At 54.5% G+C, this 14,690-nt stretch overlaps 1 protein-coding gene across 1 annotated transcript in view; it reads left to right on the top strand.

Annotated features, from left to right (window-relative positions):
- Window positions 1–14,690, top strand: part of CDH23 (cadherin related 23) — a 176,266-nt gene that overhangs the window by 116,241 nt on the left and 45,335 nt on the right. The window contains exons 14-27 of the mRNA XM_014883277.2: window positions 243–307; window positions 796–1,033; window positions 1,560–1,665; window positions 1,751–1,878; window positions 5,041–5,113; window positions 5,354–5,470; window positions 5,791–5,903; window positions 7,870–7,977; window positions 9,125–9,314; window positions 10,103–10,248; window positions 10,522–10,741; window positions 11,473–11,625; window positions 12,534–12,647; window positions 13,767–13,915. Coding sequence (XP_014738763.2) covers window positions 243–307; window positions 796–1,033; window positions 1,560–1,665; window positions 1,751–1,878; window positions 5,041–5,113; window positions 5,354–5,470; window positions 5,791–5,903; window positions 7,870–7,977; window positions 9,125–9,314; window positions 10,103–10,248; window positions 10,522–10,741; window positions 11,473–11,625; window positions 12,534–12,647; window positions 13,767–13,915 — 1,920 coding nt within the window. The remainder of the gene's footprint in view (window positions 1–242; window positions 308–795; window positions 1,034–1,559; window positions 1,666–1,750; window positions 1,879–5,040; window positions 5,114–5,353; window positions 5,471–5,790; window positions 5,904–7,869; window positions 7,978–9,124; window positions 9,315–10,102; window positions 10,249–10,521; window positions 10,742–11,472; window positions 11,626–12,533; window positions 12,648–13,766; window positions 13,916–14,690) is intronic.

Genomic DNA, 14,690 nt, shown 5'->3' with positions numbered 1-14,690 from the left:
AGCCCTTACAAAGCATCTTTTCTTTCCTCTAACCCCTCCCTCCTTCCCACCGACAGCACAAGGAGGCAGGGTGTGGGGGTTTTGGACATTTCATCACCCGAGGTTTTCTTCTGCGTGGCTCAGGAAGAAGAGTCCTTTCCCTGGGAGACCATAAATGGCAGTACACCACATCTGCAGTGGTGTGCTCAATGCGACGTTTCCATAAATACCTTTGTTTATTAATGAAATTTTATCTTTTCCAGGCGACTGACAATGATGTGGGCACATATGGGAAAGTCAGTTATTTCTTCAGCGATGATCCTGACCGGTAAGTGCGACTGCCCGGCAGGAGTTTGATCCTCCAAAATCCTTTTCTAACCTCACTGGGCAGCCTTGGGGCGATGAAAGGCACTGGCTATGTCCTCCCTGTGAGATGCCCTGTCCGTGCTGTCTCCCAGAGGTGTGAGTTCAGCACCTGCCTGATGCTCTGCATGTTTAATTGCCTTGCTAAGCTGGCACCAGCATCGCTTGAGGCCAGTAAATGGTTTTGCAGTGAATTGCCGGCCCTGGAGCAACAATTGTGGTGCAAAGTTGGGGAACATACGTGGGCTGCCTGGGATCTGGGGGCTCCTGCACACATTTTCTGTGCCTGTGGAGCAGCACTGAGGGTTTCTCACTGCTCAGTTCTGTGGAGCTCTTGAAGACGTTCTGGGACCTGCAGAAAAAAGCCGTGAGCTTCACACCGTCAGGCTGCTGCCTCTCCCTCTCCGGTGTGTGCTCACCGAGGCTTTTCCCCGTTCCTTTGCTGCCCCCCAGTTTCTCCCTGGACAAGGACACGGGTGTGATCATCCTGACGGCTCGGCTGGACTTTGAGACCACGCAGCGCTACACGCTGACCGTCATCGCCCGCGACGGCGGCGGGGAGGAGACCACGGGGCGCGCCAGGATCAACGTCCTCGATGTCAATGACAACGTCCCCACCTTCCAGAAGGAGGCTTACCTGGGGGCCCTGCGGGAGAACGAGCCCTCCGTGGCCCAGGTGGTCCGGCTCCGGGTGAGCGGCCGCGGTGGCTCCTCCGCTTGGGATGTGCAGAAGGAGGGAGGCAGGAGTGGGTTAGAACCACAGAATGGTTTGGGTTGCGAGGGACCTTAAAGCTCAGACAGTTCCCACCTCCTGCCACGGCCAGGAGCATCTTCCACAACACCACGGTGCTCCAAGCCCCATTCAACCCAGCCTTGGACACTTCCAGGGATGGGGAAGCCACAGCTTCTCTGGGTAACCTTTGCCAAGGCCTCCCCACCCTCACAGGGGAGAATTTCTAGCTGATATCTAATCTAAACCTCCCTCTGACAATTTATCAATGCCTGTGATGGTTTTAAAAGACACCTTCCAAAGCAGGTCCCAACAATCAGTTTCCTTCTTGCATGAGAGAAGCAGGCGAGAGGAGGCTGCTTTACAGATCCCCCGATGGGCACAGCTCCCTCCATCACTTTTCCAGTCTCCTTGGGCCCAGCCTCATCCCCTCAGCTCTGCCTGGCACAGCTCCCATGCTCATGCATTCCCTCTGCTCACACCCTAGGCATCGGATGAGGACTCCCCTCCAAACAACCAGATCTCCTACAGCATCGTGCAGGCGTCTGCCTTCCGCGAGTACTTCGACATCACGGTGTCGGAAGGGTACGGAGGTAGGTGCTGCTCAGGGGCACCCCTGAGCGTGCCCACACCCTGCGGGTGCTCCCCTGACCCCCTCCCCGCTGTGCTTCCTTCCAGTGATCAGCGTGAACCACCCCCTGGACTACGAGCAGGTGGCCAACGGGGTGATCTACCTGACGGTGATGGCCAAGGACGCCGGCATCCCGCCGCTCAACAGCACCGTCCCTGTCACCATCGAGGTGTTTGTAAGTGCCTGGCATTCCTCTGTGCTTTCCCTGCTCCACAGCAGTGCTGTTCATTCACCAAAAACCCAGCAGGGCTATCCACAGCCTGTGTACGAGTGGATTCCTGTTACATGTGTGTCACGCCACAGCTAAGCACGGGGTGAGGAGCAGAGCAGGACCAGGTGTGGGAATCCCTCTGGAGGAGGGGTTTTCTGCCGGGAGACTCGAAGCATCACAGCGTTCCCGGAGAAGTTCAGATCAGCGTGTCACTTTGAGGCACGTTGAGGGTGTCTGCTGGGAGGGATCAGTGCTGGAGGCAGTTTGGCTGATAACGTGTCAGCCTGGCAGCTGCCGCAGCGTCAGTCTGGGAAGGAGAAGGAGATAAAGCCAATGATGCTTTTTCATCATTGTAAGATGTAAGATGGGAATGAAGTCCCATGAGCGTGTCTCTCCTTCAGATCCCTCGCCGTGCTCGGGAGAGGGGGAACAAGGCAGCACCCAGGGAGTTGGTGGTGGTTAAATACGTCCTTCCCACAGCATAAACACCTCTTTTTCAGCACCACACTCCAGTGGGTCATCTCCCCGGGTTGGGTCTGCACGCTGGCAGGGTTTAAGTAGCTGTCACTTTTCCCACTCTCAACCGAAGGGAATTTCTCTCAGCTGGAAAAAGAAAAGAAATAAAAGCCAAAAACTGGGAAGAAAATGAGGGGGAAGTGTTTTGTGACAGCACTTGAGGAACAAGAGCTGCGAGAAGGCAGAACCAGAGCGAGTGTGGAGGGAGGCAATTTTTTCCCATCCTTTGGTTGTTGGTTTTTAATAAAGAAGTCAAACTCGCCTTGTAGATTTCCCATTAGGGGACAATACGCTTTTGTAGAGGGAGTCGCCGAGTCAGAACTAATAGTGCGAGCCGCGATCCCAGGAAATAGCAGCGCTAATAAGTTTCTGCCTCACTCCCTGCCACCAACACCCCGCTCAGAGCCACCAGCCGGCGGCTCACGGCGTGCCTGTGCCTGCAGGAGAGGGGCTGTGCGCTTGGCACGAGAGTCTGCCACTCTCAGCATCCTTGGAGATGGTGGGGAGTGATAGGATGCGCTTCAGACTGGAGGAGAGGGGAGGTTTAGGCTGGGTGTTGGGAAGAAGGCGTTCCCCGTGAGGGTGGGGAGGTCCTGGCACAGGCTGCCCAAAGAATCTGGGGCTGATCCATCCCTGGCAGTGTCCCAGGGCAGGCTGGACAGGGCTTGGAGCCACCTGGGATAGTGGAAGGTGTCCCTGCCCATGGCAGGGGTGGGAATTGTCTGAGCTTGGATGTCCCTCCCAACCCAGTCCATTGTGAGGTTCTGTGGTGTGGTTACTGTGCTGCAAAGAGAGAGAAAAGACAGCAACATACACGGATCTCTTTGGGAAAAAAAGCAACTTTATTGTATGGACAGCCCGTATTTAAAGTGTGTTACGTGCAGCTAGGACAGGACAGTAGTTCATTGGACAATTGGGAAAAACGTCCTTGGGACAGTACCTCAGGATCTATCCCACAGGAAAGACACCAGGTGTCAATCTTTATTATGAATTCCCTTCTGTTTTTCACCATATTATCACCCTGGGAGCCTTTCTCCCTAACTGAAGCTGCAGTCAGCTTGTCAGCCTGGGAATGGACCTGAGAGTCAGGAGAAATCCAGGCCTGAAAAGAATTTCCAAGGTGTAATTCCCTAGCTCTCTAAATGTGTGTGCCCACAGTGTGGAACAATGGCTGTCTGAGGGTGAGGCTGTAGGCAGGAAGGCTGAGGGTCAGGAGAGCACAGGAAGCTGGTTTTAGCTGGTTAGGTGGATAAGGTTTTCTGTGGGAGTGGAAGAGTGCCAGGTTCTGTCTGGCGTCGCTGCAGGTGCCTTGGGGAGCTTTGGAGCTCCCGTGGCTGAAGTGGGAAATGTCCTTCTCCAGCAGGAGGCAGGTGCAGGCCAGCTCTGGCCAGATGGAGAGGCAGCCAGAAGCAAGCCCAGCCTCCTTGGGACCAGCACTGGCTGGCCGTGGCCTTGCTGAGCGTGGCCTGATGATCTCGGGAACATTAATGACACGACACAGCATCTGCTCTGGCTCGTGTCCACCCAGCTGGAGCCCAGCTCAGCCCCATCCAGCTGCATGTGGATGCACACTCAGCCTCTCCATCGCCTTTAACCCATTGCCCAAGCCTCCAAGGTTTGTCCTGGATGAGACCCATCAATCCCTGTGAGGACGAGGAGGAGGAGGGATGGTGAAGACACCACCCTCAACAAGTTCCTCATTACCCTCAGAGGAGGCACCAGGAAAGCTGAGTGATTTAAAGGCTGATTAAAGACCACCTGCTTACAGAAACTGAAGCAGGGGCTGGCAATTTAATTGCAGCACGATGGGCATCGTTGGCACGTGAAATTGCTTCAAATCCCAAGCTCAGTGGCAGCAGGAGCAGCTGAGCCTGCAGGTCCATCAGTGGTCTCCGGGTAGAAAACGTCTCCAGAGCAGCCCCAGGGAAATGGAGAGGTCCATAAAGGTGTTTTGATGTCCTGGCAGCTCTGTCCTTCCCTCCATAGGCAGCTGGGTTTGCTTCATTTAAGGCAGATCCTTAACAATGTTTAAACAGCACTTAAAGCCCCCTGGGGGAGCTTTAAACCAACCCAAAATCTGTTTTGAGGGGTGTTGCAAGCAGCTGCTCCTGCCTGGTTTCTCCAGGATGGCCATAGTCCCTGGCAAACACAGGCTTGGAGGGAGCACATCGGGATGCAAACCAGCTCCATCCCCAAAAACGCAATGGCTGCCCTCTGCCCAAACACCCACAGCATTCCTCCTCTGGAAGGGAGGCATCCAAAGCTCAGTAGCTGCCCTGGCCAGCCCACTTTGCCTCATGACCTTGTGGCCAGGATCACCTGGAACACTAAAGCCACCCCTGTAGTGCTCAGGGAGGGAGGATCAGGTCTGTGCACGATGCTGTGGTGCTGGCAATCATCTCACCCCAGCCTCAGCCGCCTCCACAGTGAATCCCTGTACTCAGCCCCCCCCCCGTGCCACCCCCAGGGCCACCTTCCCCTCGCTGCCATCATAAACTGGTCACACCTTGAGATGCAGCCACCCAGGAGCATCCCCATACCAGACTTGTGCAGCTGCTTGACCATTTTGCCCTTTTGCCAACCAGCCTCTCGACCTTGTCTTTGCTCCAGGACGAAAATGACAATCCCCCCACGTTCAGCAAGCCCTCCTACGTGATAACCATCATGGAGGACATCATGGCAGGTACCAGCCACACCCCTGCTCCTTCTCTGGGCTCCCAGGAGGGCCCTGGGTGTTTCACAGCCAGAATGGGGTGGGGGATCCCTTTTGGGGAGGTAAAGTCTCACAGCTGTGGGGCTGGGGGTTTGGGCACTTTGTACACGTGCAGGAAAAGGGATCCCTTGGCTGGGTGACCTGCAGGAGCAGAGTGGGGGCACAGGGCAGTTGTGGCTCATCCCAGCCCTCATTTCTGCCTCCCCCAAGGAGCCACAGTGCTGTTTCTCAATGCCACGGACATGGACAGGTCCAGGGAGTACGGGCAGGAGTCAATCATCTACTCCCTGGAAGGCTCCTCGCATTTTCGGATCAATGCTCGCTCAGGTGAGCTTCTGGACCTGCTCTGCCCTTTTCCTTTCAGTTCCCTCTTCCACCCCCACCCTTCCCTCCTCTCCCCCAGTCAGCCTGCTTAGGAATCCCACAGTTTAAGGGATTCACTGGGTTTCAGTCACCCTGACAGCTTCAGCAGAAGCTTCTTTGGAAACTCCTCAGCCTAAGGAAAGGCTTGGATATGAAGATTCCTCTTAGTTCAGGAGCTGCCAAGATCCATCTGTTTGGATCCAAGAAAGGGGCCCATTTGTGGACTATCCTGACCTCGGTTTTCAGCGTTTCTTTTTTAACCTTGTCATCTCCTGTGGCTGCAGGAGAAATCACAACAACATCCTTGCTGGACCGGGAAGCCAAATCCGAGTACATCCTCATTGTCCGGGCAGTGGATGGAGGCGTGGGGCACCACCAGAAGACAGGCATTGCTATGGTGAGTGTGGGGAGAATTCCCAGCTCCTTGAGCCACTGGTGCCCACCTGGGGCTGGGCTTGTGGAGAGCTGCAGTGTTTCGTTTTTGCTGTGTGGAGAGCACACCGTGGTTCCTGCCCTCTGCCCCTGCTGCTGCTCCCAAAATGACTGTCCCGGTGGTGTAGACATTGAAATCAGCTTGCTTTCCTGGAAAACCATTCACACAGGAGCCACCTGGCTTTCCCCAGCCTGTGGTTGTGAGTTCTATTTCACCTGCAGAATGTTCCCTTTGTTCCTCTTGAGAAGGGCTTTCCTCAGAGAGCCTGCAGGTACACGTGGTTATTCCTTAGAATATTCCCATGCTGCTGGATCAAGGGTTTCCAGCCAGTCCAGAGTGCCCCAGCCCCCAGGAAGGTTCTGGTGGAGCTGCAGGTTGAACCCTTGTGCTTTGCCTTGCCCCTTTCAAGCCTCAGGGAACCCCATTGTTGGCAAAGCCAGCAGGAAATATCAGGGGATCAAAAGCCAAGGATCCATCCTTGATGATCTTTAAGTCTTTTCTAACCTTAACTATTCCATGACTCTCTCTCTCTTACTGCTCATGGCATCACATTTCTTTGGACATTTCATTCATTTTGGATGCTCCTGGGATGCTGGGTTGGGTTGCAGGAGAGAGGTCTCACACAACATGGGGTGATGCAGAAAAATCTGTGGTTTGTCCCTCCTGCTGAGGGCCATCAGGAGGTCTGTGGGAGCAGACTGGAAGCTCCCTGTGGAAGTTCCCAGAGAAATGTGATGGCCTTGGCTGGGCACCAGCGTGGCCCGTGGAATGCTGAGATCTCCTCTGGGGCTCCAGATGGGATTGTCTTCTAATAACCTTATTAAAAGGCAAGACAAGGGGGGAAAAGATGCCTCCTGATCCCTAAAAAGTTAAAGAACATTAAAACTCAGTGAGCCTAGGACAGCTGAGCACCTTTCTCTGCTGGGATACATACCTGGCGCTCCAAATAATCATTTTGGATCGGGAATAAAGGTGCCCAGGTGATGTAAAGCACACGAGCTGCTCGGAGTAGGGGTGGGTCAGCAACTTTCCCCAGGGGCCACCGTGGTGCTTTGGCTTGTCCTCGGTGTCCGGAGTGGCCTCTGCTGCCACGGGGTGGCACCAGCAGCTCAGCCTGCTGTGACAGCGGGACGCAGAGCAGAGAAAATCCCAGGAAAAGCTGCACTCGGACCTGCTGAGGGATGGGAGGCTCCCCTGGAGCTGCAGCCCTGTCCCTCAGACACCCGCAGAGCCCCACAGGCTGGGGAGAAATGGGTGCTGTGGGGAAGTGAGAGGCTCCCAGGGAGCAGGATGCATCCCACAGGCTCGCTGCTGTCACTGGGAATGCCATTTGTCACGCTGAAAATGAAGACATGAAGGTGACACTTTGGGGCAGCATCCTCGCCCCTGCTCTTGTCTTCACACCTCCCACCCCCTGTTTACCCTAATCTCCTGAATTCTCATTTATTATTGCTTTTTTTCCTGCTGCTCTTTACCAGCCACTCAATTTTTTCCTTCTTTTCCTGCCACATTCCCACTTCATGCTCTCCCCCCACTGATTTTCATCCCCCTTCCAGTGAAGGAGCTGCTTGAACACTCACCTTGTGCCCTGTGGCTGTTCTGAACTGTGATAAACACCCAGGAACAAAACCCAGTTCAGCTATGCCAAGGCTGCAGAATTGCAGGATGTTGATTTTTTTTGCAGGGTGTGAACACAGAATCACAAAACCATTGAATTATTCAGGCTGGGAAAGGTCTCTAAGACGATCAGGTCCAGCCAAGCCAAGCCCAGCACTAACTCATGTCCCCAAATGCCACAACTCCACATCTTTTAAACCCCTGAGGGATGGTGGCTCTGCCTCAATCATATGTTGGGAACATCCAGGGGATATTCCACACCTCAGGAACCTGCACCTCCTGCAGCAGCTTTGCTTCCTTGCCCCTCCCACAGGTGAACATCACTCTGCTGGACATCAATGACAACTATCCCACCTGGAAGGACGAGCCATACTTCATTAACCTGGTGGAAATGACCCCTCCCAACTCGGATGTCACCACGGTAGGTGTGAGGCAGGATTGTGCCAAAGGGTTGGCTGGACCAGGGGGTCACCTCCTAACTGGTGTCACCTCCTAACTGGTGTCACCTGTGTCACCTTCAGCCCAGCACCCTCTTGCAGAATTCCATTTAAAAGTTTCTTCTCCCCGCTGCTGACTGTCCCTTGTGTTTCTTCTCCCTGCTGGGAATTTTTCCCCCCCCCTCTCCAAATTGTGTGGATTTTGGCCAAATCCTCCTTTTCTTAGCCTCGCCTGCGACCTCCTTCAAGGACCTCTCTGAAAGACTTTGATTTACAGTCTTTCAAGTCCCTCTGGCGAAATAAAAGAGAAGGAGAGGGGGAGGCTTCTACTCCATCAGGCCGAGAGAAAAATGACGGGAACAAAATGGAAAATAAATGAGGGAAAAGTGAAGAGAATCCACAAAATCATATAAGGAGGAAGGCTAAAAAAAAAAAAAAAAAAAAAAAAAATTGTTTTTTAAGGGGAAAAGGGTCTGGCAGTGCTGCCCAAGCCAGAGCACAGTTTTTCCTCTCCTTCAGCCCTGCTGCTCAGTGCCAGCTTGAAGTCATCTTGCCTTTGACAACCCAATTAGTTGCTGGGAAAATAATTATTTTGTCACTGATCCGATGTAAATTCAGCTGCGGGACAAGCAGCGGGAGCTGGGGAAGTTATGAGGGCAATGAAATTGGGGTGTTTTTTAATGTAAATGTCCCCTGTAATTAAAAACGTCACAGAGAGAACAATAAAGCACAAAATATCTGGTGTGGAGCTCCACCAAGGAATTATTCCCAGCACTCCTGATGTGGCAGCACAAGTTCCTCAGCGTGCCTCTTTGTCCCATTTACTTTATTTTTCCAAGGGGTCCTTGTTTTATTCAAAATGAGGAAAATCCACTTTGATTGCTGTGCATTTGTGTCTTGTGTCGTGCCAGTTTTGGGGAGATTTAACACCACAGCAGAGATCGTGAGGGTGCAAAATCCCCGCAAATTTTGTGCAAAAAAGAAATGTCGTGAAAATACAGAGCTGGGTGGAGGAAGAACTCCTTGCTGCTGCTGGTGCAGGGAGGCCAAGCTCGACACCACCAAATCTCCACGGGAGTGAATTCCCAGCTCTCTGCTGTAACTTTGGTGCTGTTCCCATCACTTTGGCAGGTGGTGGCTGTTGACCCGGACCTGGGGGAGAATGGCACGGTGGTGTACAGCATCCGGCCTCCCAACAAATTCTACAGCCTCAACAGCACCACGGGCAAGATCCGCACGTCGGGAGTGCTGCTGGACCGGGAGAATCCCAACGCCCAGGAGGCCCAGCTCATGCGCAGGATCGTGGTGTCTGTCACCGACTGTGAGCTCCCACCCCACCCTGGGTCTTTTCCCTGTGGAGCTCAACCTCCCCCCCAGCCTCATTTTGCCTTTATGACCAAGCCTCCTCTGTTTCCTTGGCTCCTGTTTTGAGCAGGAGTGTTTCTGAGGTGGAAAAAAAAATGGGAGTAGCTTGAAAGCTGCTGATAAAAAAAAAAACAAACTAGAAACCCCTCTCAGTCATTCGTGTAGCTGCTCTGAGAGGCAGGAACTCTGCCTCCCCTCAGCCTTGCTCCATTGGCATCCCAGAAAATCAATTTGAGCAGGTGAGGGAAACAGAGCTGATGGGTTTTTCTCTGGAAATATTGCAGCAGGGAAAGTTTTCTTAGGGAAAAAAAAAAAGGTAGATATACAAAGGTAATTCTTTGGGGATTATTTGGGGAATGGTTTTAAACCAAAAGAGGAGAGATTGAGATTGAGATTAGATGTTGGGAGGTGGTAGAACAGCCTGCCCAGAGAAGCTGTGTCTGCTCTAACCCTGCAAGTGTCCCAGGCCAGGTTGGATGGGGCTTGGAGCAACCCGGGATAGTGGAAGGTGTCTCTGCCCGTGGCAGAGGGTTGGAATTAAATTATCTGTAAGGTCCCTGCCAACCCAAACCATTCTAGGATTCTCTCTAATTGTCCATCCGTGGCAGATCATCCATGACAGATCAGGGCCATCACCCCATCCTGCCCTGCTGCCTGCACAGGGGGTGAGGGCTCCTTTTTAGGGGAAAAAGGGTGGAAACAGCTCAGGCATTAACCTTGAGACCCCATTCCTGGCCTCCACAGGTGGGAGGCCACCCCTGAGAGCCACCAGCAGTGCCACAGTTTTTGTCAACCTGCTGGACCTGAACGACAACGACCCCACTTTCCAGAACCTGCCCTTTGTTGCCGAGATCGCCGAGGGCCTTCCCGCGGGCTCCTCTGTTTTCCAGGTGAGCCTGTGCCACTGCTGCCATTCCTCACTCTGCTGTGGCTGCCATGCAAAGCGGGCTGGCAACACATCCCCTCCCTTCTCCTCATCTCCTCCACCTCCTCCATCCTCTCCATCCCCTTCCCTTTGCCATCCCCTAGCAGGATGGAGTAGGAGGGGCTCAGAGGGGGTTGTGCATCTTCGATCCTCCAAGGCCATTTCATCCCTGCATCCCAAAGGCACCGGGAGTTTCTGTAGCAGGGGCAGGAGGTGATCAGGGTGCTCTCCCCACCAGGTGGTGGCCATCGACCTGGACGAGGGCCCCAACGGGCAGGTGTGGTACCGCATGCAGGTGGGGATGCCCCGCATGGATTTCCTCATCAACAGCACCAGCGGGCTGGTGAGCTCCACGGCCGTGCTGGACAGGGAGAGGATCCCCCAGTACTACCTCAGGGTGGTGGCCAGCGACGCTGGCACGCCCGCCAAGAGCTCCACCAGCACCCTCACTGTCAAAGGTGGGTGTGCCCAGACCCACGGGGACAAGGACACCTCACTGCAGGAAACGCAGTTTCTATAGGAGACCTGGAAACGGGATCAGGTCTGGCTTTGTGTACAACAGGAGATAGGGATGGGACTCCCATCACATTGCAGAGCTGGGGGAAAGCATTGGTGTTTCTCCCCAAATTCTCTATTTTTTTTTTCTCCCATCCCCAGTGTTAGTTTTTCTTTTGCTTCAGCATGTGATTCCCATCAGCAGCGTGCCTGGAGAGCCCACGCAATCCCAGTTCAGAGCTGGAGCCTGATTGTGTGGCCTGTCTTTAATTTAATGCCTTGCTGTTTACTGGATTTGTGCAAGGCTAGTGCTGGAAAAGGATAAGCGTCATCTGAAAACAAACTGACCCTGAGTTTGGAAAAGAAGTTCCCGGTCCTGTACCTTCTGCTATGCCCCGGGAAATACTGAGCTTATATTTAAGTCCCGGATTTTCCTTTGAATGGGGATGGAAACAGGTTTGGTGAAAATAATGACTTGAATTTCAGTGATGTAATGTTTTTTTGGCTGTGAGGAGGGTGATCTGTGGGTACCAGAGGCAACCAAATACAGCCCACAGCTGCTCTGCAGGCATCCCCACTGCACAAACGGCAGGGAGAGCCAGGCAGAGCATTCCCTGGGATGCTGAGAGCAGCAGGAAGGGGATTTGGGAGCCCTGGCACGTGCAGCACACTCAGCTCCGCTCCCCTTTTTCAGTTCTGGACGTGAACGACGAGAACCCCACCTTCTTCCCCGCCGTGTACAACGTGTCCCTGCCCGAGGACGTGGCCCGGGATTTCAAGGTGGTCCGGCTCAACTGCACGGACGCCGACATCGGCCTGAACGCCGAGCTCAGCTACTTCATCACAGGTGTGATCCCCACTCAGAACGGGAGTTTTGGTCGCAGGAAGGCTCAGGCTGCCCCAGGGTGTTCGGCTCTTGCAGCGCCGCCTTTCCCAGCCCCTCCAAACCTTGTCCGGCATCGCCCTCTGCTGAACAGCCCCGCTTGGCTCCCGGCCACGCTGACCACTCTGCTGACCCTAGAAAAGCACCGGGGAGGGCAGAACGCTGCTAGGGAGCAAGGGCTGGGGTGGCTTTCATGGCCTGGGAGCCGTAAATGGGATGTTGGGGTGTTCCTGTAGCCCCTTGGGCAGGTGGGGTTGGGTGGGCAGCGATGCAGAGCCCGGCTCGCTCCGCAGCTGCACCTGCAGCAGGAGCCTGGGGAATCCCCTGGCCGCGGTTTGACTTGCAAACCGAGCTCTCAGGAAGAGGGTGGAAGACAGAAGTATCACCAGAGAGGCATTTTTCCCCAGAACAGCAGCCTGCTGCTTCAGGTCAGGGCCCCGAGACGGGGTGTGCTGTCCCACAGGTACAAAGTCACCACGGTTTGCTTCCGAGGCACTCAGGAAATGATTCAGCTTTTCCCACGGCCACTGGATTTTCCCTGCGCTCTGCCAGGGGACAAGACACAAAACCCATCCTTGCACAGCTGGGCTGACCCCGTGCCCAGGCTGCAGGATCCAAGGGAATGGCCTCAAATTGCACCAGCGAAGGTTCAGATTAGAGATTGGGAAAAATTTCTTCGCTGCAAGTGTAGCCAGGCATTGGAACATGAAAGCAGAGGATGCTTCATCCCTGGGGGTGTTAAAGGTCAGGTTAGAGCAGCCTGGTCTAGTAGGTGTCCCTGCCCATGGCAAGGTGTTGGAATAAGATGATTTTTAAGGTCCCTCCCAATCCAACCCGTTCCAAGTTTCTATTCCGCTTGTCCTTCGCTGCAGGTGGGAACCAGGATGGCAAATTCAGCGTCGGCTTCAGGGATGGGGTGGTCAGGACAGTCGTGAGCCTGGACAGGGAGACCGTGGCATCCTACACACTGATCCTGGAGGCCATCGGTAAGGATTTCCCAGGAATTCCTGCCACACAGCCCCGTGTGGTGGCCGTGCACGTGTCAAGCTCCCTTGCAGCCGTGTCAGAGGGGCAGCGACCTCCAAGGCACTCTGCAAACCAGAGTGTGTTAACTTTTCACAGCCCATGTGAATTAACGTGCCCCATTAATTTGGCAGAGGGTGTATTCTCCTCTCAGGTTTGCCCAGCCCCAGGGCTCTCCCTTTCACCCAGGCCTTCCTGAGAGGCTCCACACTGTCCAGGGCAGCCCTTTACCCAAAAATGCCAACACCACAGCATCGTTCCCCTCAAGCCATGCCAGCCCTTGGCTCTGTGGCTGCTGATTAACCCTGAGCCACCTGGCACAGGCAGAGGGTCCGTGTGCCAAACTCAGCTTGGCTGTCATCCCCAGAGCTTTATAATGATGTGCCTGTTCACAGATGACTTGGATGTCCCTTTTGAAAGGAGGAATAAGTGGCCTGGACAGAAATGTTGGGGGCACGGCATTGCAGGTGCCACAGGGGCTGCAGCGGGGATGGATCCCAAGGGGCAAAGGGTCTGCTGTGCCTCTCTGATGGGGATCACAATGTCTGTGTTTTCCCAGATCCCACAGGCTCTCCCAGCTGGGTGGGTTCAGCCTGCAAAACAGGCATGTTGAAAAAAAACCCAATCCCCAGTTTCTTTCTCCCTGGAAAATTCAAGAGCTGTGCTGCCATGTCCTTGCCTATGAGCCCGTCCTGCTGCTCTTTGGCTCTGAGCTGAGCTGTGGCTGTGGAAAACTCATCAGGCTGTTTTCACCTCTCAAATCCCTGGCCTCCAGCAGTCCCTTCACTTGGTGTATGGAATTGCAAATCCTCTCTAATGATCAGTTGCATTTCTAGCCTCACTGGGCTCCATGGCAAAGCTTGGGGGTGGTTTGGCTTTTCCTTTTTCATTCAAAATATAGGAAGGAGAAAAAAAAAAATCCTAAAACCCCATGGTTCAGTGTGGGATTTGGAAGCTGCAAAAAGACGAAATGTTTTAGCTTAGAAATCTCGATCCTGTTATTTCAACAGCCACGAGCTGGGCACCACCTGAGCAGAGAGGAGGGGTCTGAACCTCCCTCCCTCACTTTTCTCTCCCTGCAGACAATGGCCCCACCGGGAACCGGCGCACCGGGACTGCCACGGTCTACGTGACCGTCCTGGATGTCAATGACAACAGACCCATCTTCCTGCAGAGCAGCTACGAAGTCAGCGTCCCCGAGGACATCCCGGCTGCCAGCAGCATCGTGCAGGCACGTGGGCTCTTCCCCTGGGCTGGGAGCGGGGGTCCCACACTCGCTGTGCCCTCACCAGCGATTTCCTGGTGCTCAGGGCGGAGATTTTTCTCCCCCCTTCAGGAGGGTTCCCCCGAGGCAGGGGAGATGTGTTCCTGCTCGTCCCCTCCTCTGCCACTGCAGGCTGCGAGTGCCAGGGAGAAGGCAGCAAAGAACAAGGGAAAATTAAGAAGCTCGCCCCATTTCTGCAGGGGGTGAGAGGAGAAGAGCCAAGCCCTGTGCTGGCGAGGCCACTTTGGCTGCATCCCTGCTTTCTCCCTCCTCCCAAACACAGATCTCCATGGGGAGGGAGAGGAGCGCCCGCAAAGAGATGCTCGGAGAGGGAGAAAAGCTTTTGGGCTTGGCTTTCATTTTTGTTGCTCTTTGAGGGAGCGGTGGGCAGAGCTGAATGGCTCAGTGAGCACCGAATGAATGCGGGCATTCACACGGGCTTCCAGCATCCCTTCCGAGGCCGGGCTCTTCTGGAGCGGGCACCAAAGGCTCTTTGCAGAGGGCCCTGGGAAGGCTCCTCCTGCCTTCAATACCTCTGCCGGCACAGGGAAAGGGGCAGCTTTGTCCCCGACAAAGCTGGCAGCATGAGTCACCGGCAGAGAAAAAAAGGAGCCTTTTGCCTCCTTTGCCACAAAGCCGCGTGTCTGCTCTGGGCAGCCGGTCCCCAAAAAATCCTGCGGTTCCTCATCACCTGTTGTGCCATGGCACAGTGTTCCCGATGATGTCTCTGGGATCAGACATC

This window comes from Sturnus vulgaris, chromosome 8, assembly GCF_052056855.1.
Source record: "Sturnus vulgaris isolate bStuVul1 chromosome 8, bStuVul1.hap1, whole genome shotgun sequence".
Classification (NCBI taxonomy): Eukaryota; Metazoa; Chordata; class Aves; order Passeriformes; family Sturnidae; genus Sturnus; species Sturnus vulgaris.
The sequence above is the reverse complement of the archived record's forward strand: the minus strand, read 5'-3'. Positions and strand labels throughout refer to the sequence as shown.